This window comes from Thermobia domestica, chromosome 13 (assembly GCF_964235325.1).
Source record: "Thermobia domestica chromosome 13, izTheDome1.hap1.1, whole genome shotgun sequence".
NCBI classification, from domain to species: Eukaryota; Metazoa; Arthropoda; class Insecta; order Zygentoma; family Lepismatidae; genus Thermobia; species Thermobia domestica.
The window spans coordinates 216,434,746-216,461,252 of record NC_137466.1 but is presented as its reverse complement, the minus strand read 5'-3'; the positions used below and the strand labels follow the sequence as shown (position 1 = coordinate 216,461,252).

The 26,507-nt window shown below is 39.8% G+C and overlaps 1 protein-coding gene across 1 annotated transcript in view; it reads right to left on the bottom strand.

The window, feature by feature from the left end:
- LOC145669022 (sodium-coupled monocarboxylate transporter 1-like) overlaps positions 1-26,507 on the bottom strand; it is a 130,010-nt gene that overhangs the window by 78,387 nt on the left and 25,116 nt on the right. The window contains 1 exon segment of the mRNA XM_081737361.1: positions 22,462-22,513. Within this exon segment, the coding sequence (XP_081593487.1) occupies positions 22,462-22,513 (52 nt within the window).

The window sequence follows — 26,507 nt, the reverse complement described above, 5'->3', positions numbered from 1 at the left end:
GACAAAATCAAGCAAACTCCTCCACCTTCAAGAACACCAATGATGTCTGTAGTTATTCGCGGAGTTCTACCTGAAATAACAGACGATGAGGTGCTTGAGGAGCTAAAAGCAGAGGGCATTGAAGTGTCCAAATGTATTCGTATCCGAAATAATAACGGTCCAACATATATGGTGAGAGTCCTGACTACTTCTCAATCCTCCATCGATGCATTATTACAAGATGGCGCATACATATTTAAGAAACGTCATAGGGTGGAACCATCCCGAACAAGCCTCCCTCTTCCCATTAGATGTGAAAGGTGTCAGGTGTATAACCAACATATAACGGCTAAGTGTCCAAATGTCGTAAAATGCGGCTACTGTGCTGGCAACCATGATACTAAAGAGTGTCCGAATACGGGAAAACCACCTCTATGCTCGACCTGTTCCAGTGACAAGCATCCAACTTATAGTTATAAATGTAAAGGGAAACCGACTCCAACTCCTGACCACCCGGAGATGACGGTACCGCTACGTACCATAGATTCTAACGTGCCTTTGTCACAGTCTATCACCTCTCCTCTTATTGTGGAAAACTTTCTCCGCTACATAACACTCATATTACAAAATATTTTCCCATTCCAACGTCAACTTATATTAGATCATGTTATTGCAGCAGCCTCCGCTATATTTCAAGTTAACTTGTATGCTACATATTCTGGACCGTACGTTCACTTCCATATTGCTCCCCGAGACACTGCAGTTTAAGTCCGTAATTTTGTGTATGAATATGGCACTGACACTTCTTTTTCTGAACATTCGTTCTTTAGCGCAACACCGAATACTATTTGAGCAGTTACTGCTTGAGGAAAATATCGATTTATTTGTACTAAATGAGACTGCACTCAAACCTGCTACTTACGTCCGATTTCCTCGATATCAATTTTTTCGCTGCGATTATGGAGACAATAACGTAAGAGCCCAAGGTGGCGCTGCTATTGGAATCCGTAATAAACTCACTTATAGATGCAACTCTGTTCCACAGCATATGCAGTTACCGGAGCACCTAGTGACAACAGTTTACGTTCCTCACCTAATATTAACAGTAGCTACAATATACGTACGACCAGGTCATATCATTCCTCTTGCCTTCTTCACCTATTTGTTTCACCACTTTAAACATCTTGTCATATTAGCCGACGTTAATATTCACAGTCGCTCTGCCCGTGATAAAGCTGAGTTTTTCGATCATATAACTCTTAATTTAAATGGGCATGTCCATCAATTGCCCAAACATACGCGACCAAGCAGTCAGACTACACCTGATGTTGTTATTAGCACTGCCTCTATGGTCGATAAATGTAATATACATGTACTAGATTGTATCGGCAGCGACCATCTTCCGGTGAAAGTCGTTATCAACCATCAAAGACGACAAATATCTGAATCAACTATGAGAACTATCATGTTATACGACAAGGCGAACTGGGATCAGTTTCGTACTGATATAGATGTTGCTCTTGCCTCCTTAGTACCACCGACATCAGAGACCGACCTTAATAATACCGTCGATAGCATTAGCACAGCTATCACCAGTAGCGCCAACAAAAACATACCTACATATCGAGGCAAAACATACCAACCTATGCTACCTCCGCAGTACTTGACTCTTGTCAAAAAGTCTCGCACTTACTTTCGAAAATACGAACAAACACGGAATCCAGAGTATTTGACTCAAGCAAGACGATGGCAAAGGACAGTTCATAACTATATTGTTGCTCATAAACGGCTTACCTGGAGCAAAGCATGCAATCAATTGAATACAGAGTCACATCCCACGAAATACTGGAAAAAATTTCATCTTCTAACTGGACAGACAGTTAGTTCATCTTATCCTCTCATACAGGATAATCAATCTCTAGATACAGATCAAGATAAAGCAGACGCTTTAGCCACACATCTGCAGTCAGTATTTACACCTCCGCCTTGCACACATCCATTCAGCCCTAGAGTTTCTGAAGAGGCAATTGCACAATTACTTCAACCTTCCATCCAGCATACTTTAGAAGCGGATAATCCTTTGACTCGTGAAATCACTTCCGCGGAGATACAGTCCATCATCAAGCGGAAACGTAGTACTGCCCCAGGCTTTGATCAAATAACTTACAGATTACTTAAGGAATGTTCGGCAAATTTTTTCATATTTCTAGCATCGATATATACATTTATGCTTCGAACTGGTTTCTATCCTCTTGTGTGGAAGGTATCTAAAGTCTGTATGTTTCTGAAACCCAACAAACCACCGCATTCCGTACAGTCCTATCGTCCAATCCAGTTAACTTCCACGTTAGGTAAAGTCTTTGAAAAAATACTCGTATCTCGTTTACACCCATACATTATGGATCTACAACTTCTACCTCTCCATCAAACTGGATTTCGACCTCATTATAGCATATATGATCAACTACTTCGTCTAACTACCATTATTACCAATCATTATAATAAGTCTCTTCCGTCCTGTCTCGTTTTAATGGATCTGGAAAAAGCTTTTGATCGGATTTGGCATTATGGATTATTTTATAAACTTCTTAAACTGGGTCTTCCTGTTACATACCTCCGAGTCATATTTTCTTTTATACTCAACCGAATAGCCTACGTCAGCATAAACAACTCATTATCACATCCAGTCTTTCCATACACAGGAGTACCGCAAGGTTCTAGTCTATCTCCTCTTTTATACATACTCTATGCTTCCGATTTACCGTCTCCATCGCCGAACACTTATCTCTTTCAATATGCTGATGATACAGCTTTTCTTACACTGGGAAACACGATACAGCAGATTAATACAAACTTACAGACTACAATTACTAGCTTTCTGAATTGGTGTAGTAAATGGAGACTTTCAGTTAATGAAGACAAAACACAAACACTTGTTATTTTACCTCCTAAATGCCGCAGCAAAGTTAGACGAAATCCAAATTTACTACAGATACGTGTGGGAGATCACTTTCTTCAACCAGCTAAAACAGTAACATACTTAGGAATCATTTTTGATGATAAGTTGCGATGGACACCCCAGCTTCAGAAACTTGTTCTCAAAGCAAAGAACCGCTTACAACTTCTTCGTCGTCTGGTTGGCCAGACCTGGGGTTTAAATTCCAAATTATTGCTTAACACATACAAAGCATTTATGCGGAGTATACTTACATTTGGACACATAGCCTGGTGTTCAGCGCCTCCGAAATTTTACAATAGACTTGAAATTCTTGAGAGACATGCCATTCGTCTGGCATTTAGGATAAAACTTCCGTATCATAATGCTGACTTGTATGACAAAATTACCTTTCCTCCGCTTGTTCAACACATAGCACAATTGCGTCAGAAGTTCATAACTACCAGTCTCCAAGATCGTAAGGATATCTTTCTTGACACCATATTTACAGATTTACAACAAGAATCTCAATCTAAGTACTGCTATACACCACTCAGAGTTTTGCTTTCCATATACATCCGCACTCTTCCAGCAGATCATCATCATGCCACCTTCTTCCGTCACCAACTCATCCATCAACATCTTCCGCATCTTTTTCCATCATAGCACTTGTCTCACTGCAACACTAATCTGGGCTTACCCCATGTTTCTCATCAGTCCTGAGCCGCCCCAGGACAGAAGATTAATCTGCATTTGTTCGTACTAACATCTATATGTTGTGTTGTGGCGTTACGAGCACCTCACTCATCATCATTTTTCCATTTTTTGCATTTTCTACGTTATTTATTCGTTTCAGTTTTTTTTCCGCACCTTTTTGTTATCTTTTGTATGTGCACCTTTTTTTACTAGTTTGTTATTATTCATATATTATTAATGTTATTGTTGTTTAATATCTTTATTTTTTGATTTTTATTAGTGTATAATAACAATAATTGTTTCACAGCTCTTTGACCAGCTATGAGTTTAATAAAGAATAATTGATGCTCCCACACCCCTGGCCAAGAGAGAGGGCGAAACCCTCTAGTGGCCGTTTCTTTATACCCATTCGTTCCAAGTTCTTCAGCAATAAACCTATGTTATACTTAAATTGATGCCCAAACACCTTCCAACTCAATAAATAAAGTACTGTCACTACCCACCACTCTACAAAAAAAAAAAAAAAAAAAAAAAATCATTAATGCAACTCAGAATTCAGGGTCGAATCATCGATTCATATATCTGAGCTTGATTCTTAACGCTCTGTGAGCATCTAATTGTGTTTTTGTTCATTTAGGGAGGATTGTTCTGCTCCAGACAATCGACATCCCCTTGCAGTCCGTATTGCTGACTCAAGTGGGAGCCCGTGGTCATCATCATCTAATCGTTTCTTCATCTCTTGTTGTGGAGGGCCAGTGCTTGCACTGACTGACATCTCCGCGAGGACGTATTGCTTCCTCAAGTGAGAGCCACAGTGGGCTTCCTCTCGCTCTTCATTCATACTACTGCCTAACAACACTTTCATCTGAATCGCATCGTTGCTAGTTTAGATCATCATCATGCCCCCCTCCCCGACGGGAGCGAAGGGTACAACCACAAAACCAGGTCACTCTGCTGGTACGAAGACCACTAAAGCAGATACCTCTAAGCAAACTGAATCTCGATCTCGCTCACGATCTCCGATTGGGCACTCCAAGGAATCAGACGCTAAGAAACCAAGACACTATAGCTCTGATGGAGAATGTTCCAATGCCACAGTGACTGCGAGAAACTCCGAGATGGACTGGGCTAATGCGCCATCCTCTCCTACTTTGCCAGCTAACAGAGAAACCATGTATAATTTCATCCTAAAGAATTTCGATACCAAGTACCGGACTGCACGTGCCATCTTTATGCAAATCAATAAATATGTTCCACGCGCTGATGTCCACCAAATCATTCCTACTAGGGATGGAATCATATTGAAATCGCCTAACCCTAACTTTCATATTCATGTTAGAAACAAAGCCACCTATGAAATTTTTGGACCCCAGGCTGTGTTGTTACCTCTCAATCCGAGTCAACGGAAAACACCTCCGCCACCTCGTCGTCCACCACTTCTCTCAGTCGTTATCCGAGGCATTGAACCCGAACTCACTGACGATGAGATCTTTGATGAGCTGCGATACGAGGGCCTGGAAATCAAAAAATGTATTCGAATTCGTAACAACAATGGCCCTACCTACCTTGTGCGTGTTTTGACCGACCAGCAGCAAATAATTGATCATCTTTTGGCTAACGGTGCTTATATATATCGCCGCCGCTACAAGGTAGAGCCTTCTCGCACGCCTCCACCTCTTCCAATACGATGCGAGAAATGCCAAACCTACAACGATCATTACACCCATAATTGCACAAACACCGTCAAATGCGGGTACTGTAGTGGCAATCATCTGACCAGAAATTGCCCCAATTCAAGCGCACCTCCTCAATGCACCACTTGCCCTGAAAAGCACCCTACATACAGTTACCGTTGTCGTGCCAAGCCCGCACCTGCACCTGATAAGCCAGAATTAGTAGCACCTATCAAAACTTCTGATGACAGCACCCCACCTGCAAACTCACTGACACATCCTGTCACAGTAGAAGACCTCTTACGATTCATAACTCTTACTTTACAGACCATCCTGCCATTTCAGCGCCAGCACGTCCTCAACCAAATCATTCACTCCGCTAAACTTCTTTACAATCTCACATTACACGCCACATACAGTGGATCCAACGTTCATTTCCAAATTCAACCCATTGAAACGGCTGTTTGAACATGCTCCGTAGTATCAGTGCTATTTCCATACTTCTGGTCCACATCATTATGGCTTACAATTTCTTATTTTTGAACATAAGATCTCTTCTTACGCATCAAGTACTGTTTCAACAACTTCTTCTGGAGGAAAACATCACCGCTTTTGCTCTCAACGAAACGTTCCTGGCTCCCTATATACCCTGCTATATTCCTAAATACGTTCTCCACAGACATGATGGACCGAACGGCGCTCGTCTCCATGGAGGTACAGCTATTGGCTTGCAATCTCGCATTCCCCATCGGTCTATTATCCTACCTCCTGCTTTTCAGTTGCCCGAATACAATGTTGTTCTCTTATATCTCAGGAATCATACTATAGCTTATGCAACCATCTATGTCAGGCCGAGACAGGATATACCATATCAGTTTTTTCAGTACCTCTCTGACACCTATCGTAAATTCATTATCATGGGAGACATCAATTTTCACAGCCGGCCTCAACACGAACAACAACGATTTTTGAATTTCGTCACGCTTAATACGACCGGCCACTTCCATGTACTTCCTCGGCCAACTCGGCCATCTAGCAATACCACACCTGATATCGTTATATCCTCTACAACACTCAACTCTCATATCAATATTGACGTTTTGGATTCCTTGGGGAGCGACCACGTTCCTATCAAGCTGTCTCTTGCTACCAACACTTCTTCACACCATACCATACCGAAGAGAAAAGTTTATATGTATCATCAGGCCAACTGGCCAGCGTACCAAGCGACCATCACCGCAGCACTTTCTGATACTTTAGAGCTAACATCACAACATGACCTAGACACTGCCGTGCAACATCTCACTCAGACCTTACAAACAGCAGCTGATCACCACATTCCAACCGCATATATTTCCCCGCACAAACCGAAACTTCCTCCACGATACCTTTCTCTCATAACTGCAGCTCGACGTGCCTACAGAGAATACACTCGCAGCCGTAATTTAGAAGCACTTCGCCTTCATAGACAATATCTTCGAATCACTCATAACTACATAATCGCATACAAACGCCTTCACTGGACCAGAACTTGTAATAAACTCAACGAAACATCCCATCCTACCAAATATTGGCGACAGTTCAATCAACTCGTTGGCAAATTCCAAAGGACACCATACCCACTAGTTGTAAACCAGCAAGCACTCTCTTCTGATCAGGACAAGGCCAATACCTTTGCCGCCCACTTCCAAAATATCTTTACTCCCTTACCTGGCTGGCATACTCCACAACGTTTACTTGCAGAAATCGATCGGTTATCTGATCCTAACTTAACACATTTGCAACCACATCATAGTCACGCTCTGGAACCAAATAATGCACTCACAGTACCCATCCAACCGCTAGACATCCAGTCTACTCTCCTTAAAAAACGAAATACTGCACCAGGCTTTGATGGGCTTACCTATACTCTCATTAAAAACGCACCTCCTGTTGTCTTCACCATCCTCAGTTTTATTTATACATTTATACTCCGTACTGGTTTTTTCCCCATCACTTGGAAGTACTCAAAAGTTTTACTCTTTCCTAAACCTAATAAACCACCCTCTGACGTTACCTCTTATCGACCTATACAATTGACGTCTACGTTCAGCAAAATATTTGAACGTATATTAGTGCGTCGTCTCCACGATCACTTAGAGACTAACGCTCTTCTACTATTGCATCAAACTGGATTTCGCCCCAATTTCAGCATTCTGGACCCCCTGTTACGTCTCAGCACCTCTATATACAATCAATTCAACCAGGGTCATCCATCATGTCTGGTTACATTCGATCTAGAAAAAGCATTCGATAAAGTTTGGCACCAGGGTCTTATATACAAGTTATACTCTTTCCAACTTCCTCTCTCTTACATACGAACTATACACTCCTTTCTCACAGCCCGACTTGCTTACATATCGATCAATGATGCTCTGTCATTTCCAATATTCCTTAATTCTGGCGTTCCTCAGGGATCTTCTCTCTCTCCTCTGCTGTATTTGCTATATGTCTCCGACTTACCAACCACTCCTGGTACACAACTTTTCCAATTCGCTGACGATACTGCATTTCTCGCTGTCGGACGGACAATTACTGGTATCCAACAACGCCTTCAACAGTCAATTGACACATTTGTTGACTGGTGCAACGTTTGGCGTTTGGCTATCAATGCTACTAAAACACAAGCTATCGTTTTCTTACCATCTGGTCGTCGATCTAGAGTACACCGAAATCCTCATTTGTTACGACTTCATGTTGAGAACTCACCAGTCACCATCCATAACACTCTTAAGTATCTGGGCATTGTGTTCGATTCCAAGCTTACTTGGACACCGCACCTTCTCACTGTCATCGAGAAAGCCAAAAACAGACTTAACTTACTGAAACGACTAGTTGGTACCACGTGGGGTCTACATTCAAATCTCCTCCTAAACACTTACAAAGTTTTCATGCGTCCGGTCTTAACCTATGGTCACACAGCTTGGTTGCCAGCTCCTCCTAAGTACTATCGAAAGCTAGCAATACTCGAACGCCATGCATTTCGTTTAGCCTTCCGTATCCAGCTCCCCCACCCAACCCGTCTACTCTACGACCGTATTCATTTTCCCCCGCTCTTATCCCATCTTGAGGCTCTCCGCTTAAAATACATTACGAAACGCATTACAACTGCTCATCCAGTATTCCTGAACATTCTCCGCTATGATAGAGACTATGACACCCCTGCTGTTTATTATCCGACACCTTTACAACATCTGATGACCCTGTATCATTTGAACATCGGCCGCGAAAACGTCGATCCGGAAGTTTTCGACATTTATCATCCTGGCACAGTTTCACCGCTCATCTATCCATCTCATGCACAGTAAATCAACCACTAACAGGGCTGCCTTTGTCTTCATTAGTTCCTGAGTCGCCCCAGGAACAGAAGCTAACAGCATTCGTCTTACTAACAATACCCATGTGTTGTGACGTCATAGCACTTCACCCTCATGACATCTACCACTCTTCCTGTCTTGCCTACCGTCTATTTCTGTGATTGCACCGTATGTTTTATAGATCCAGATGAACCTGAATCACCGCAACTGTGTTTTGTTATGTTCTCTTCATTTCAGGCGCCGAAGTTAAGGAACGACTACGACTTATATGTCAGCCAGACGATCTTCCTTAGCATCCATGGCAGATGAAAATTGCCCTCACTTAATTGATGCCCATCCCTATGAGTGAACTGAATAAAATGTTAAATAAAGATGACTAAACACCACCTAGACCCTCTCATATTAAAATTGATGCTCCTATACAATCCGACCTCTTCCCGAAGAAAGGGCGCAACCCTTTAAGCGGGTAAACGTAAAAAAAAAAATTCATTAATGATACTTCGCTGGTTTCCAGCTTTCCCATTGGAGGCATTGTTTTTCAGTGTCAAGTCCAGGCTGTGATTATTACGTATTTGTGGACGCAAGTACGGCAAGTCTCAGCAACGGGCGAGAGAGTGGGAGAGATTAAGGGTTTCACTCGAGTGGAGACTGCTTTAACGTACACATTAGTGTACATATTTTTGGAAGCTTAGCTTCATTATTCATTTCATCTTCGTCACACTATTTCATTCATTATTTTCACCGTGACTTATGGCGTCCCAACCTATCATTGGACAACATTCTGGCTTATCACCTATAGCACCGGAACCTTCTTGCTCATCCGGGAAACCGATTAGACGGAGATGCCATTCTCTGGAACGAATCTCTACCAGCCAGGGCTCTTCTTCTCGTCAACGTTCTCCTATCGCGTCCACCAAGCTACCGCCTGCTAAACGCCAGCATAAGTTAAGCGATGCAAGCTCTGAAGCATCAATGATTATAGACATACAGGATGATCGCCAGTTTCCCAACCTGCCTCCTCCGAATCGACCGCCAATTTATTCTTTCTTACTCCAGAACTTTGACCCTAGATTTTCGAATCCTAAGCTTCTTTTGGTGCAGATTACTAAGTATATGCCTCGGGCTAATATTACTCAAATTGTCAGAACACGGAACGGCATGATTATTAAGACGCCGGATCCGGAATTTCTGCGTACGACCAGGAACAAATTCAGTTTTGAGATCTTTGGATCTAAATCAACTATGACCAAGCTCACTGATCAACGCACAAAACAGCCGCCGCCACCGAGAAAAACACCCACACTGTCTGTTGTGATACGAGGGGTAGATCCGAGTTACACTGACGAGGAAGTTTTGAAGAACTAAAACTAGAAGGTCATAATGTCATTAAATGCCTCAGGATCAAAAACGACCACGGTTTGACATACATGGTGCGGGTACTAACTAACTCCCAACAGACTATCGATGAGTTACTAACTCGTGGCGCATACATATACAAACAACGTCATCGCGTTGAACCATCACGCACCTCTGCTCCTTTACCTCTTCGCTGCGAGCGGTGTCAGGTTTATGGCCAGCACTCTACTTCACAGTGCAAAAACCCGTTTAAATGCGGTTACTGCTCAGGACCACATCCTACACGCAGCTGTACAAATCTCAAACTACCTCCGACCTGCTCCACATGTCAAGATCACTCTCACCCAACATACAGTTATAAATGTCGTTCCAAGCCAACTCCAGAGCCATCGAAACCGGAGACTGTGGCACCATTACGCATACCAGAACAAATCCAACCACCGACCAATCCTGCTTTACAACAACCTGTCACTGTTCATCAGTTACTGACGTTTCTAACTCTCTCGCTACAAAACATCCACCCCTTTCTACGAGATCACATCGCTCAACAAATTCAATCCGCGGCCAAGGCAATTTTCCATGCCAACATCTGTCCAACATATTCAGGCAATAGTGTATATTATCATTCAAATGTCCTTGAAACTGAAGTCTAATCGCTATCCAGTCACAATCCGTATTATTCTGCATTGCATTATGGCGCTCTCTTTCTTATTTCTAAACATCCGCTCTTTACCACAGCATAAGCCGCTTTTTGAAGCGCTTTTACTAGAAGAACACATAAATACCTTCATCCTTAATGAGACTCATCTCACCCATAGACTGCCCTGTCGCATATCTCGCTTCCAATTGTTACGCCAAGATAGCACGATGCCAGCTAGACGAGCCAATGGGAGAGTAGCGATTGGGTTTTCGCCCTCTATTCCATTTCGAAGCCATTCTCCTGTTCTTCCAAATCTTCCTGAATACCTTATTACGTCTCTATATTATCAAGCACTGTACGTAACTGTGGCAACCATTTACGTTCGTCCGGGTCATGATATTCCATTCAGCTTCTTTCAATATATCTCCAACAACTTCCGTACTTACATAATCATGGCAGATGTAAATTTACATAGCCGGACAGTTACGCAGCGGGATTGTTTCCTCAATTACATTATCAGTCATACCACCGGAGTGATTTTGCCACTACCCAAACCGACTCGCCCCACGAGTCAGACTACTCCTGATATAGTCATTGTTTCGAGCAACCTATCACAACGTAGTTCTGTTAATGTTCTTGACCTCATTGGTAGTGATCATGCTCCAATCAAATTAGTTATTCAGACTCATAGCAATACCACTTCTCAAACGCCGCCGCCCCGTATTACCTACCGCTATGATAAAGCAGATTGGAATGCCTACCGATCATACCTTGAGAATCATCTTAATGATCTTTCTTCACCGACCACTGAATCCGACCTATCTCATGCTCTGGACTCCATGGTCACTGTTATGCAAAACGCCACAGAAAAATACATCCCCAAATCAACAGTTTCAAATTTTCGACCCTCATTACCTCCTCAATACTTACCGCTGATAAAACGATCCCGACAGTTTTATAGAGATTATGCTGCAACTGGCAATCTTGACTCTCTTCAGCATCACAGACAATTGCAACGAACAGTTCACAACTATCTTAAAGCTTACAAGTTGCGATGCTGGGTCAAAACATGCAATAATCTCGGCTCTCTTTCACATCCTACTCAGTATTGGAAACGTTTCCGGCAACTTACTGGTCTCAATACTCATACAACATATCCTCTCATCGACAACTATACTCCGCTTCATACTGATATAGATAAAGCCAATGCTTTCGCCAGGTATCTCCAGGACATCTTTACACCTCTCGCACCTGAATATCCCCATCGATCTCATCCAGTCGACAACCTCAATCTGGATTCGCCTCATCTGCAGGCTAATGTTCATCACACTTTACCCGAAAACAATCCTCTTACTGCACCGATCTCGATTTCTGAACTAACCTCAGTGGTAGCTCATAGACGTAACACAGCCCCTGGCATGGACTCTATTACATACCGACACATTAAAGAAAGTCCGTACGTAGTTTTATATCTTCTTTGTCTCATCTATACCTTTATTCTTAGAACTGGCTTTATACCTGCTGATTGGAAAACTTCAAAAACTCTAATGTTCCTAAAACCACATAAACCTGTTGCCTCTGTTAGCTCGTACCGCCCTATTCAACTAACGTCAACTTTTAGTAAAATACTGGAACGCATCATTGTTAAACGTCTTCATCCGTACCTGGCACTACACAACGTCATTCCACTCGAACAAGCTGGTTTCAGACCTTCTTTCAGCATAAATGATCAGTTGCTTCGCCTTTCCAATTCCATCTATAATCACTTTAACACAGGCAATCCATCATGTTTGGTCCTGTTTGACCTCGAAAAGGCATTCGACAAGGTCTGGCATCCCGCTCTCATTTATAAACTCAAACAGCTCCGATTGCCTATTGCTTACATCAGATTCATTTTTAATTTTCTCTCTTGTCGACTGGCATACGTCTGTATCAACTCCAGTTTTTCATTTCCCATTTTTCTCCATTCCGGAGTTCCCCAAGGATCGGCTTTGTCGCCGTTATTATATATTCTCTTTGTTTCCGACTTTCCACCTGTTCCAGCTACAGTTAAACTCTTCCAGTATGCCGATGACACTGCTTTCTTTGCGACAGGGAAAACCATTCACCAACTCAATCTCGCTCTACAGGATTCTATCAATGCCTTTGTTGATTGGTGCTCTCACTGGAGACTAAAAATAAACGCTGGAAAAACTCAAGCAATTCTCTTTCTTGCTCCGAAGCATCGTTCCCGTGTCCACAGAAATCCAAGACTTCTGCACCTCACAGTGCAAGATGTATTGCTCAACCCTACTCGCAGTGTCAAATATCTTGGAGTCACTTTCGATCAGCATCTAACCTGGACAGCACACCTAAAAGATATCTCCAAGAAGGCTTACTCTCGCCTCAATCTCCTGAAACGTCTTGCTGGAACTACTTGGGGACTCAATGCTCATACAATTCTCAACACATACAAGGTCTTTCTCCGTCCTATTCTCACGTACGGATTTACGGCTTGGATATCTGCTCCGATCCTCTACTATGAGAAATTACGCATCCTGGAACGTCATGCTTTGCGAATCGCTTTCCGTATCAAATTACCAAGTCCCACTCAAGATCTTTATGACAGACTTACGTTTCCACACATCTTGTATCATTTAGAAACACTCCGGACCAAATACATCACCCAGCGCCTGCACAGTAATCATCTACTTCTCCAGAAAACGTTTGAAGACCACGTCCGAAGCATCTCCCCTACTGCTGCTCTTTTCCCGCCGCTCTCATTACTGTTTACTCAATACCGTTACACTCTACCTCCAGACCACCCTGACACCGCTTATTACGAACCATACTCTACAGACGCTCATCTACCTCACATATGGCCATCATATGCACAGTAATACCTTCTGTACTAACAGGGCTCCTCTGTCTTCATTGATGCCTAGCGCCGCCCCTAGGCGAGAAGATAACCTGCATTTGTTCAACTAACAGAACCTATGTGTTGTAGTGAGTTTCGCACTTCATTTCATCTTCTCATCTCATATCATATTACAGTTATGCTTTTCCTTCACTGAAGCTTATGTATTTCCTTTACCTCATGATTATGGTTAAAGGCCATAATGACCATCACAATTGTACAATAAAGTTTATGTATCAACCCATATCCCAACCACGGCTTCCTGAACAGCACAATCTATTTTAAAAATCTCTTCCCCTACAGAGGGCGTAACCCTCTTCGGGTAGTAGCTAGCGTCGGCTAGCTGGCAAAAAAAAATTCATTAATGCATACTCAGATCGATACTATAATCGATCTCATCAGCTGTGGATGTACCATACGTCCGAAAGCTGTCTTTTGTACGTTGACCTTCCTATTCCTCATTCCGGGTACTCTGTCGTTCCTTCTCAAGAGAACTTTGACGTCAGACTGATCCAGCCAAGGGCGTCTGGTTCTACTGTAAAGGCAACGGGAGCTATTCAACCTAGACTACTATCCAAACGGGTAGTCTAACCTTTGTTCATCTCATCATCACACAGTTAGGCTTACACTGCTTTGTTTACGGCCTTCGGGCCAAAGATCGGTATCATGTCCCTTGATACTTCACGGGATCTAGGGCATCATCAAGGCCTACCTATGGTTGTAGCTGCTCCTTCTGCTACTGCTTCAGGAGCAAAACGAAAAGGTGCCACCAATCCGAGTACGAGTCGTGAAACCAGTCCTGCTAAGTCGTTAATCGGGAAACCCTATACTGACCATCATAAGTCACCGCCATCAAAGAAAATTCATCAAGGTGACTTGTCAGACACAGCCAGTGAATCAGGTCTTGTAATGGACCTCGAGAATTTTCCCGAGTTAACAGAGACCACTCGTCCACAAACTTATCAGTTTCTGCTTACTAACTTTGACCCAAAGTACTCGCAGGCACACCATCTATACAAGCAACTAGTTAAATACATGCCACGAGCAAACATAACTCAAATCATACCTACACGAAACGGCACTATCTTACGGACTCCCGATCCCAACTTTCGAACTACCCTGCTGAACAAACATGGATTCGAAATTTTTGGGAAAGGAACCACACTCACTAGGCTTGCAGAAAAACCGTTAAAACAACGGCCCCCACCACGTAAAGAGCCTTTGATGTCAGTTGTAATTCGAGGTGTAGACACTGATATTACTGACCAAGAAGTCACTGATGAACTTACTCTAGAAGGCTATACCATATCCAAATGCATTCGCATTCGTAACAATAGCGGCTTAACATACATGGTGAGAGTGCTTACACACTCTCAAGAGACCATCGACGATCTTCTATCAAATGGTGCATATATATATCGTAAACGCCATAGAGTCGAGCCTTCTAGATCTCAGCCACCACTACCCTTACGCTGTGAAAGATGTCAACGATATAATGCTCACTCTACTGATAAATGTCCGAACCAACCAATCTGTGGGTACTGCTCCGGACCACACAATACCAGACAATGCCAAAACCTTGCACAACCTCCAACCTGTTCAACCTGCCATGAGCAACATCCAGCATTCAGTTACAAGTGCAAGCAGCGACCTCCTCCGGAACCAACCAAACCCGAAATGACTGTTCCTTTGCAGCATCACACCAAGTCCATTCCGTCTTCTTCCATACCTACTGACAAACACCAGGCCGTCACAATTGAACAACTCCTTGCTTTCATCACACTCACACTTCAAAATATTCATCCTTTTCACCGCCCCCACATCCTACAACAACTCCAATATTCAACACGTGCAATCTTTCACATGAACTTCCATGCTACCTACAGCGGGCACAAAGTATACTTTCATGTCAGTCCACTTGAAACCGAAGTCTAATTCCACCTTCCTTTTCTTCCGAACCATCATGGCATTATCCTTTATATTTGTTAATATCAGTTCTCTCATCCAGCACAAACCACTCTTCACTCATCTACTGCAAGAACACCGCACTTCAGGTTTTCTTCTCAATGAGACTCGCCTTACACCTCGAAGCTCCTGCAAAATATCTGGATATTCCGTCACAAGAAAAGACAGTAGTATGCCAGCTAGACGTGCTAACGGCGGAGTTGCAATAGGTTTCCCCCCTTCTATACCGTGTCGTCATTACGACCTTCCACAGCACAATCTTCCAGAGTACCTAATAACAACTCTCTACTTCAAAAACTTGTATATCACGCTTGCTATAATTTACGTTCGACCTGGTCATATTATTCCGATAGATTTCTTCCAGTATATCTCAAATAACTTCCCATATTATATCATAATGGCAGACATCAATATCCATAGCAGAACACCTCAACAGCGACAGACTTTTCTCAACTTCCTCACAACTCATACCACTGGTACTTTTCATCAGCTACCTAAGCACACCCGACCATCATCTCAAACAACACCTGATATTTTAATTACTTCTACAAACTTACTATCATCCTGTATCGTAGAAGTGCTGGATCCAATAGGCAGTGATCACTTGCCAATCAAGCTTACCATCAACCGCTCGCATCTTAATACCTCCAACCATAAAAGTTTAACACGCAAATCTCTCAACTATAACAAAGCAGACTGGATCGGATATCGAAATTTCCTCACTGCAAAACTTTCTAACATTCCAGAACCAACATCAGAAGACGACATGTATAACTCTCTTAATCTCCTAACCAGTACAATCAATCAGGCCTCCAATAACTTCATTCCTACATCCAGTTCAAATCCATACAGTCCAAAATTACCTCCGCACTACCTTCCGCTCATACGTAGATCTCGTCAGTTCTATCGAGACTACGAGCGTACGGGAAACCGAGAATCATTAGTTCACCACCGATATATGCAACGCGTAATCAGCAATTACATCACAACATATAAACATCGGCAGTGGGTTAAAACTTGTAATACGCTAGCTGATACTTCCCATCCAACGCAGTACTGGAAAAGGTTCAATCAACTCAGCGGCAAACGTAGTATCACCACATATCCTATTCTGCTTCATAATCAACCGCTTCACACTGATACTGACAAGGCAAATGCTTTCGCTACTTATCTGCAAGATATATTCACACCGCCTTTAACACATCCTGATCCTCGACATCCCGTTGATCGAATTGATTTTCAATCTCCACATCTTCAGCCCGCACTCAGTCACACATTACGTCATAATCAAGAACTTACATCACCGATCACAGTCGATAACATTCTAACTGTCACCAAACGAAAGCGCAACAGTGCACCTGGCATGGACAATATCTCTTACCGGCATATTAAAGAGGCCCCTTACTGCGTCCTTCATTTGCTGGCTATACTATTCACATTCATACTCCGCACAGGTTTCTTTCCTATCACATGGAAAATGTCCAAAACTTTAATGTTTCCTAAACCACACAAACCTACCAATCTTGTTTCTTCCTACCGCCCCATTCAGTTAACCAGTACACTCAGCAAAATCTTCGAACGAATTCTCGTTATTCGCCTCCACCCTTACTGCACCGATCATCGCCTGTTACCTCTTTATCAAGCCGGATTTCGCCCTCAATTCAGTATAAATGATCAGCTACTTCGCCTTGTCAACCATATTTACAATCAATTTCTCTCCACGAAACCTTCTTGTCTGGTTCTTTTCGACTTAGAGAAAGCTTTTGATACTGTTTGACACCACGGCCTGGTATACAAACTTACTAAATATAATCTGCCTCTCACCTACATACGACTTATATTTAATTTTATCACTGGACGCATAGCCTACATCTCCATTAACAATGCATTATCTCATCCAGTCTTTTTACATTCAGGCGTTCCACAGGGATCTGCTTTATCTCCGCTTCTTTACCTTCTCTATGTGGCAGATATTCCACCACTTGCAGCAACTATCAGCACCTTTCAATACGCAGACGACACTGCATTTCTGGCACTTGGCAAAACCATACAACACATCAACAAACATCTTCAGGAAGCTATCGATCTATTCACATCCTGGTGTTCCAAATGGCGACTTAAGATCAACGCCGACAAAACTCAAGCAATTGTTTTTGTGCCTCCTGGCAAACGCACTAGGGTCCACCGCAACCCAACACTGCTGAATGTTTACGTTCACGGAACAAGAATGCACACTTCCAACACAGCCAAATATCTAGGACTTCTCTTGGACAAACATCTCACGTGGAGACCTCATTTAAAATCTATTTTGTCTAAAGCCTATAATCGAATTAACCTACTCCGTCGCTTAACTGGCACCAATTGGGGTCTGAAAGCCTCTACAGTTCTAACTACGTATAAAGTCTTTCTCCGACCAGTACTGACTTACGGATTCACAGCCTGGATACCTGCAGCACCTTTCTTTTATAAAAAACTACAAATATTAGAACGTCACGCCTTCAGAATCGCTTACCGTATATCCTTACCTAGCCCCACTGCCGATCTCTATAGTCGCATTACTTTTCCCACACTTCTTTCCCACATAGAACATCTTCGCTTAAAATATATCACTGATCGACTGACAATGAACCACCCTCTACTCATGGACACAGTATATACTGCAGCCGACTTCGTTACTCTCACACCATTACGCCCCACCCCTCTATCTCTGCTTTTTACCCTTTATCGATACACTGTCCCTCCGAATCACCCTGACATTCCTCTTCTCGATGCATTTCATCTCGATATTCATTCACATTTCATCTTTCCATCACATCATCCACAGTAATCCTACTGTACTAACAGGGCACCAACTGTCTTACATCAATGCCCCGCGTTGCCCCGGGGCGAGAAGATAACCTCACTTGTTTTTCTAACCTCACCTATGTGTTGTGATGTGTATTGCCCGTACTCATTACTTTCATACCACATAATCATTCCATATCTACCTATGCTAATGTTTATGATCACAAGATCATAAAATCCAAGGACAATTAAATGTTAATAAATAAATGAATAAATAAATAAACCCATATCACTTATCCCAACAAAGTAGTCCATATTCCATTTTCCCGATGACCTCTTCCCGAGTCGAGGGCGTAACCCTTGGGTGGGGCTAGCTTTGGGCTAGCAAAAAAAAATTCATTAATGCTCCGTCATTCATCCTTCGTTTGCAAAGTGGTATGCGGTAAATGCTGCCCAATTTTCCCGCTACTATCTTCATGGCGCTACAATCGTTCAGTCATATACAGGAGTTTTCAATAAAACCGCTCCAATAGGTAAGTATGTACGTAAGGTAATTACTTTAAAATTCAATAAAAATATTGGTTGCTTCCTATTAACAAAATGCAAGGTAAATTCATAATTAGACTAATTAAAAGTACAAGTAAAATTCGTAATTACAAATTAGTCTCATTGTGCAACACATTATGTATATATAAATCATAAAACATCGTAATTAGGGATTCATCTCATTGCGCGGAACATTATGTCGTACGTAAATAACAATTACATATGTAAATCACATAAAAAATTAATTCATATTATCATTAACACCCCATACTCTTTTATAAGTTCAATTACATACACCGTACTCGTTCATGAGTTCAATTGCAAAATACTCATTGCGCTATTAGAGTAATTAGACTCTCATTACAAAAACTAATTACTTCAATTACCAAAAAGGACAGATATGTTCCCCTTACCTACTGACGAGACCTACTGATTAACGTGGAATCCGAACCACATGAGTTCCCACCGGAATGGAATCTGAGCCTCTCACGCCGAAGACGCGTAGGATCTCCTCTAGCTTCAGCGTATTCTTTATTGCCTCTCTATCTTGTTTCCGACGATGACAAGTAGTCTGAAGATACGATAATGTAACTAGTAAAGTATAATACTCTTTGGTTGAAAGCTTTACCGTAAGATCGCTTTTTGGCTCTCCTTCCTTCTCTTTTCTTGAATTTCTTTATTCAAGTAATATCAATATTACCGAATATCATTCTTTATTCACCACTCAGCGACACAACTATGCTAGTTATCGCCCGGGGCAAAAGCTAGCTTAAGCATCCCCCTCCCCGGCCAACCAAACCAAAAAGCTCTCAAACTATACCTGATACTGGCATCAAACAGTAGTTCTCCTATTCCATTCTTTCTTCAAGTGATAAGGCTTAATTTCAAAATGGTAGTACATACTTTAATTTTTAGTACAAGATAAAACACTAAACTAGTTTGTAACTGATTGACAAATATTCTGAGAGTAGCGTGCTTGATACATTCTTACAGTCTTAACGAAATAACTGCAAACCGCAATGTTTTTCAAATTATATCGGAATATGCATATGCGTAGAGTGAATCAGCAGTCTTCTGCTTTTGAATAGGATATTTAATTATGACAATCAAACAATCTGTTGTCTCGAATATTCTCGTATATTTTACAAATTTCCTAAATCGATGTAAGTTAAATGAGAACACAAGAAGCTGGAACTAAAATTTAAACTTGCGGGCTGTTTTGGATGCAAAGGTTTTTACAATGTCCTCAAAAGATAGCTTTGAAGCTAACTTCTGCTCTATGGCTATGATCCTATGGTTGGTGAGTCGTTGTTGACCTCTTAAATTTCTGAGATATTTTTTGTGATTTTTAGTTTGCTAAATCTTCTTTCCATGCCTTATAGTGAAAATAAATATTTGCGCCCGGGGCACAAGCCCCGTTTCCCCATTTAGTTACGTCACTGTCACCACCAACCAAACAACTGTACTATTAACAATACTGCCAAAAATTCATTGTAGGTTATCAGAAGACTTATTAAATAGCAAAAAGCTTCTTTATGACAAACTCGCAAAATGCTTATAATGGATCACTTCTCGTCTTATTATTTCAAGTTTCAGGACCATTGCGCCCCGGCTAAAAATAATTTTAAATAATTTTAAAAATCATGTTGTTATCTATTGACAGTGGATGCATCTTTTGACCTCTATCCACAATACAAATTACAGTCTACTTTCAGCGAAGATTTGCTAAATAGTTACTTAGTAAACAGAAATTGATTTGTAAAATTTCAAATTTAAAGCCCCTTGTGCCCGGGCTAATAATTATTTTAGAGAATTGAAATATTGTATGGTAAAGTACTATGGTATGATGCAACTTTTGTCCCCTATCCAAATTAGAATTTCGAATTTTTTTTTCGCTCCACCCTAATATACATATATATGTTCTATTGTCTTCCTAATCCCTCTTCAAATATACCTTTCATGCTACAAAAAAAAATCCGTTGCTTGTTTGTCACCACTCCTCTTCAATCACAAAAAAAACAGATAGATAGGATTAGAGTTTAACACATCTTCCAGAATCAAGATTATATGAAACGTAGACTTACAGCTTAACATGGAATCCGAAACGCATGAGATACCTTCCGGAATTGAACCCAGTTCTCCAGCACTGAAGACGCATGAGCTAACCGTATAGGCACAAGAGATAATCACAAAATAGAGAGAGGGAGAGGTGAAAGAATAAATTGAAAGATTACGTGAGCTCTGTCTCTGTCTAAGATCGTATTATTTCGATCAGTAAAAAACAGTTGGAACTTTGTTTAACTTCGATAGTGTATTTCCATCGTAAGGTATAATGTTTAAATTTTCAACCCATAAATATGCATTTCTTTTTCATATGCACACTATCATTATCTCATGTACTTCACTTAATTGATGAATTTCAATTACTATTACTCAGACAAGTGGAGAAAATTGATCATAATATATTTCTACACAATAATATATACTAATATCAATAAATTTTCTATTTAAATCACTTCCATCTTTTATTTTGTCTGAAAGAAATTTTACACATTTTACATCCACAAATTACGCCTACACTTCATTTTATTACAAGTTATCGCTGATGCTCCTTTGGTCATCATGATCATAGGTATTCTGACGTTGTTGGCAGATTACTAGACTCAGCTGAGAAGCTTCCATGATCCACGGTCTTCCAGTATTCCAGTAACCTCTTCCTTTCACATGCGGATTTTCTTATTTTATATCGTCCATTAATTTAGTAGCTTTCGGCCCCTCCTTCTCTTTCCTGCCCCATACCCTAAACACGTCCCTCATAATACACTTTCTTCTTAGCAAATGTCCCAACTAATTTCTCTTCCTCTTCTTAAAAATAGCTGAAACTGTTCTTTTCTTCTCCACCATTTCTAGCATCCTTTCATTAGTTTTCCTGTTGTTAATTGTTGGATGCAAATGCAATGCATTCCTTTGTTCTTTTCTTTTTTTTATCATGTAAGCTCCTGATTGGTCATAAAGGACCAGTGGTAAATCCTCTTATCAGGACCAGTTGTAATACTTCAATTTCTAACAAATGCTAGTTGCCATTAGATGAGGAGCAAGTGCAATACTTTCAACAGTAACAGAAACGTAGAACATTTCATTCGTACGGAAACACTGCGTTGCAATTTTAAATTATAAATATACAGTACAGATACGAGTCTGCAAACAATTACACGGGAAAACGCCCTACTCCTTTCCAATAACGCAGGAATACATTTTTTGTAAAATTAACGGGTCTTAAAGAGGGCTAACAAGTTTAGTTATAGAACAAAAATGGATCAAAAGATAGTGATCTTGGCCAATAATTAGTTTTTGAATCGGTGGCTACGAAAGGTTTCAACGGTCCCTAAATGGAGTTCTCGTATCTTCTACGTAATAAGCACATCATGCTGATTTAACTGATAGTTTGAGTTTGCCTACATTATAAGTAGTTATCCAGATATAAGGCCTATAATATAATTTTTGATTGAAATGTATTACATCTTTTGATCCAAAGATTTTAATGTGACAATTCTACATCTAGTATCACAATATAAATTCACATTCTCAAGGAATAAAATAATGTAACAATCGTGACGAGATAAATATTGTCTTACCTTGATTAAACGCTAACGCAGGTACGTAAACAACTATTGGCATATAGATAAACTGAAAGTTAAGAAGAAAAATGAAAGAAATCACAGAAACAAGAATTGTTTTTAACCATTAAGTAGGCGAGCCATATCTCTTAAAGGAAATAGGTGCGTCCGGGTATCAGATATCCCTTATTAAATATCTTGTACTTCTTACTTACTAATGAGTCTTTTGATAATCCTTAACAAATTTTCCCTGAAGTGAATGGTTGCATAACTTAAAAGTTAGTTAGTTAGTTTCAAAAATAATAAAAAAAAACTGAAAAAATAAATTAAATATGTTGCATTTTGTTAACATTTTCATTGTTTGGTTCATTTAGGTAAGATGAAAGTAATATACATCATTATTTTTGAAATACCAAAATATTGTAATCATTAACTCTGGATGTAATGATGGGTTATCAAAATAGAAGAAATAGGAAAAAAATTATATCTGAGTGTATTTTATACAAGATAATTTTACATAAAATTCAATGATTGAGACGTCAGATCTTTTCATTTTTTTTTCATTTTCGCGGTTAATCTTACACTACATTTACAGTAAACGCTGAAATGCTACTTCTAATATACACATGATTATTATTAGTAGTAGTGGTAGGTCTCTTGATAGTAGTAGTGGTAGTATCAGCTTGAATGTATTTATATAAAATAGTATTTTAAGTTTACGAAATTTTCAATAATCAAAAAAACAGAATTTCATGAAAAAACTTTGTATATACGTACATAAGCACATAAGAAAAACAAATACTACTACTGAGCGGGCAACCAATACTAGTTGTCGTACTTAAGTAGTCTTTTAAACTGATATATCAAAGCAGGAGTTTTCTATTTCGCTTTCCCAGGGGACTATCACAAACAGCTTCCGTGTGAGGCAGACGTATCATGAGCTATTTTCAAGATTGACTTCCCCTGCTTCGTCTTGGTAATACAACAGCATGTTGTATATTTTACTTGTAACAATCGTAATTTACTTGTAATTTTGGGTCATAATGTATTTAAACATATACTAGGCAGATTCTGCTAATAGAAGAAAAGAAAGACCAAGAAATAATATAGTTATAATGTTAATATATAAAAAAATATTCAAATGTTTATGTAATCTAATCTTGATGTCGTCGTCATAACAACAAAAATTAAATAGAATTATTCAGTTAGTTAGTTAAGCAGACGTCTTTGAGTTTTGTGTAGAAAGTAAACTGTACGCTTCTTATTTATAATTATTAAACAAAGTGTAGAAAATAGTAATTTTGTGTGTTTAATGGCTCAATATTAACATTTAAGAACCAGACTTATCGTTATAAATTGATGCCGAAACCCGGGAGAGAAAAATAGTTGTGTTGTTTAGAAGATTAGTACAGCGACCAACATTGAGCCTAACATTAATGTTATTATTTTGAGAAGTGGCAAAGTAATAAATAGAAATGTTATGAGTGCCACGGATAAAGAAGTGACCGATAATCAAACTATCCATACTGAAATAAATTCTTCAGAGACCATGATAGACGTCTTGAGGGAAATATCCCAACAAATTAAGGACCAAGCTCGACGAAGTGATGAAATATCCCAACAAATTAGGGATCAAGCTCGACGAAGCGCTGAACAGTTTGAAAAGTTAGACCAAAAGATGACTCAACAAATTAGGGAGAAAGCCCAACATATTGACGAAAAGCTAGAGCAATTGCAACAACGTAATGATGGCAAATGGGACCAAGTACAACAACAATTAAATCAGATGAATCAGCAAATTGCAGCCAAATTTGAACGCTATGATGAAGAAATGGAAAAGATAGTGCAGAGATTCACCGAGGTTGAAGACTCTGTAGATATAATGGAGACAGCGGTAAATGAACACGGCAACCAAATCAAGCAGTTACATGATGAAGTGAACTCTATTAAAGAAAAGTGTATTCACGAAAGCTCAGTGCAAAATGATGGGCACACAAATACTGTACATTAGGGTGGAGTGAAAAGAGGCCCAAATTTTTTTTTTCGAAATTCGATTTTGGATAGGGGGCAAAAGTTGCATCATATTATAGTAATTTACCATGGAAAATTTCAATTCACTAAAATAACTTTTAGCTGGGGCGCAATAGGTCTTAAGTTTGACAGATTATGTACATAAGTGAAAAGAGGTCAATTTAAAAAAAAAAAAATTTAAATTCGAATGTATATTAATATACCTACAATACCATAATATTTTAGCTCTTTCCATTTCGGGAAATAATTATATAACAATATTATTTAATGTCCCCTGATACAAAAGGTACAACATTCTATGTCTTCTTCCTTAAAAAAAAGTTTCACTTATTTAAACATTCCCTTACGGTACTAATTAACTATAATATTAATAAATTAATTCTATATCCTATACAATAACATTAATTAAAGTTGATTCACCTAACCTCAATATAAAAAATTATAAATATATAAGTATATCCTCCAATCAAAATAATCTGAATTGCACAGAAACCTCCTCGATGTAAACGAATAGCTCAACTAACAAGCTCTATTTTGCTATTAATTCAATCTAGGCACACCTTCCGGTACACCCACTATGTTACGACTTATCTCACCTAAACAAATGAGAGCGACGGGCGATGTGTACATATTTTAGAGCCCCACTCACAATAGCAATATAACTAACATTACATTCAAATCCACCTTCACTTAAGTAGTTTCATAATAAAATCCGTATAAACATTCTATTGTAATCCATCTCCTCTTACTGATAAGCTGCACCTTGACCTGAAGTTTGCCTCAATAAAGATAATGAAGGTTCCTAACCTCTCATTAATACCTTCAACTACGGCGGTATACAAACTGCTTACAACAGTAAGTAAAATATATCGTGGATTGTCGATTACGGGACAGATTCCTCTGAATAGCCTAAAATACCGTCAAATCCTTTAAGTTTCAAGAACATAACTACTATTACCCAGGTATTACATTTTACATTAAAAATAATAGGGTATCTAATCCTAGTTTAACAAATAATTTCATAGCCTCAAACATAGAACTCATTAATTTAAATAATAATTCCACCTAAAAATAAATAAACAAGGTCCTTAATTCAAATTCATAACTACAATTTAACCGTCACTTACTTTCTTCCCTTTAGCCCCCTCGTCTCACCGCGGCAGCTGGCACGAATTTCGCCGGGCCTCCCTAAACCTTAACTGCTTCAAACACTAATTAATAAACAAAATCAAGTACTGCGACCAATTTAGTACCCATTACTATCCTTAAGACCAGTAACGCTCACTTCTTACCCGGAAAGTTACATGTACAACTAGATAAATAAGAGAAGAAAAGCCAGGATAATACTTTATTATTAACTTATAACACTAAAATAAATAATTAATAATTAAGTATTTTGTCTAACTAATAAAAATTAGTATTAATTAAATCCTAATTCCCCCTTGTCTAGGATACAATTTTGTTTTTTTTTTCCCCTTTAAACAAAATTGTATCCTATACAAGTATATTTATTCTCTCCTTACACATATGCTGTAAAAGCTAGCATATACTGGATACGTTAAGCTTATTAATATACCTTTCGATGTAAGTTAAATGAGAACTCCTAAATCGATGTAAGTTAAATGAGAACACAAAAATCTGGAAATAAGATTTAAACTTGCGAGCTCTTTTGGATGCAAAGGTGTTTACAATGTCCTCAAAAGATAACTTTGAAGCTAACTTATGCTCTACGGATATGATCCTAAGGTTGGTAAGTTGTTGCTGTCCTTTTACATTTCTGAGGTATTTTTTATTATCTTTAGTTTGCTAAAACTCCTTTCCTTGCCTCATAGTGAAAATAAATATTTACCCAGTTTTGCACCCCCCAATTCGGCGCCCGGAGCACAGGCCCCGTTTCCCCATTTAGTTACGTCACTGTCACCACCAACCAAACAGCTGTACTATTAACAATACTGCCAAAAATTCATTGTATTATATCAGAAGACTTATTAAATAGCGAAAAGCTTCTTTATGTCAAACTCGCAAAATGCTTA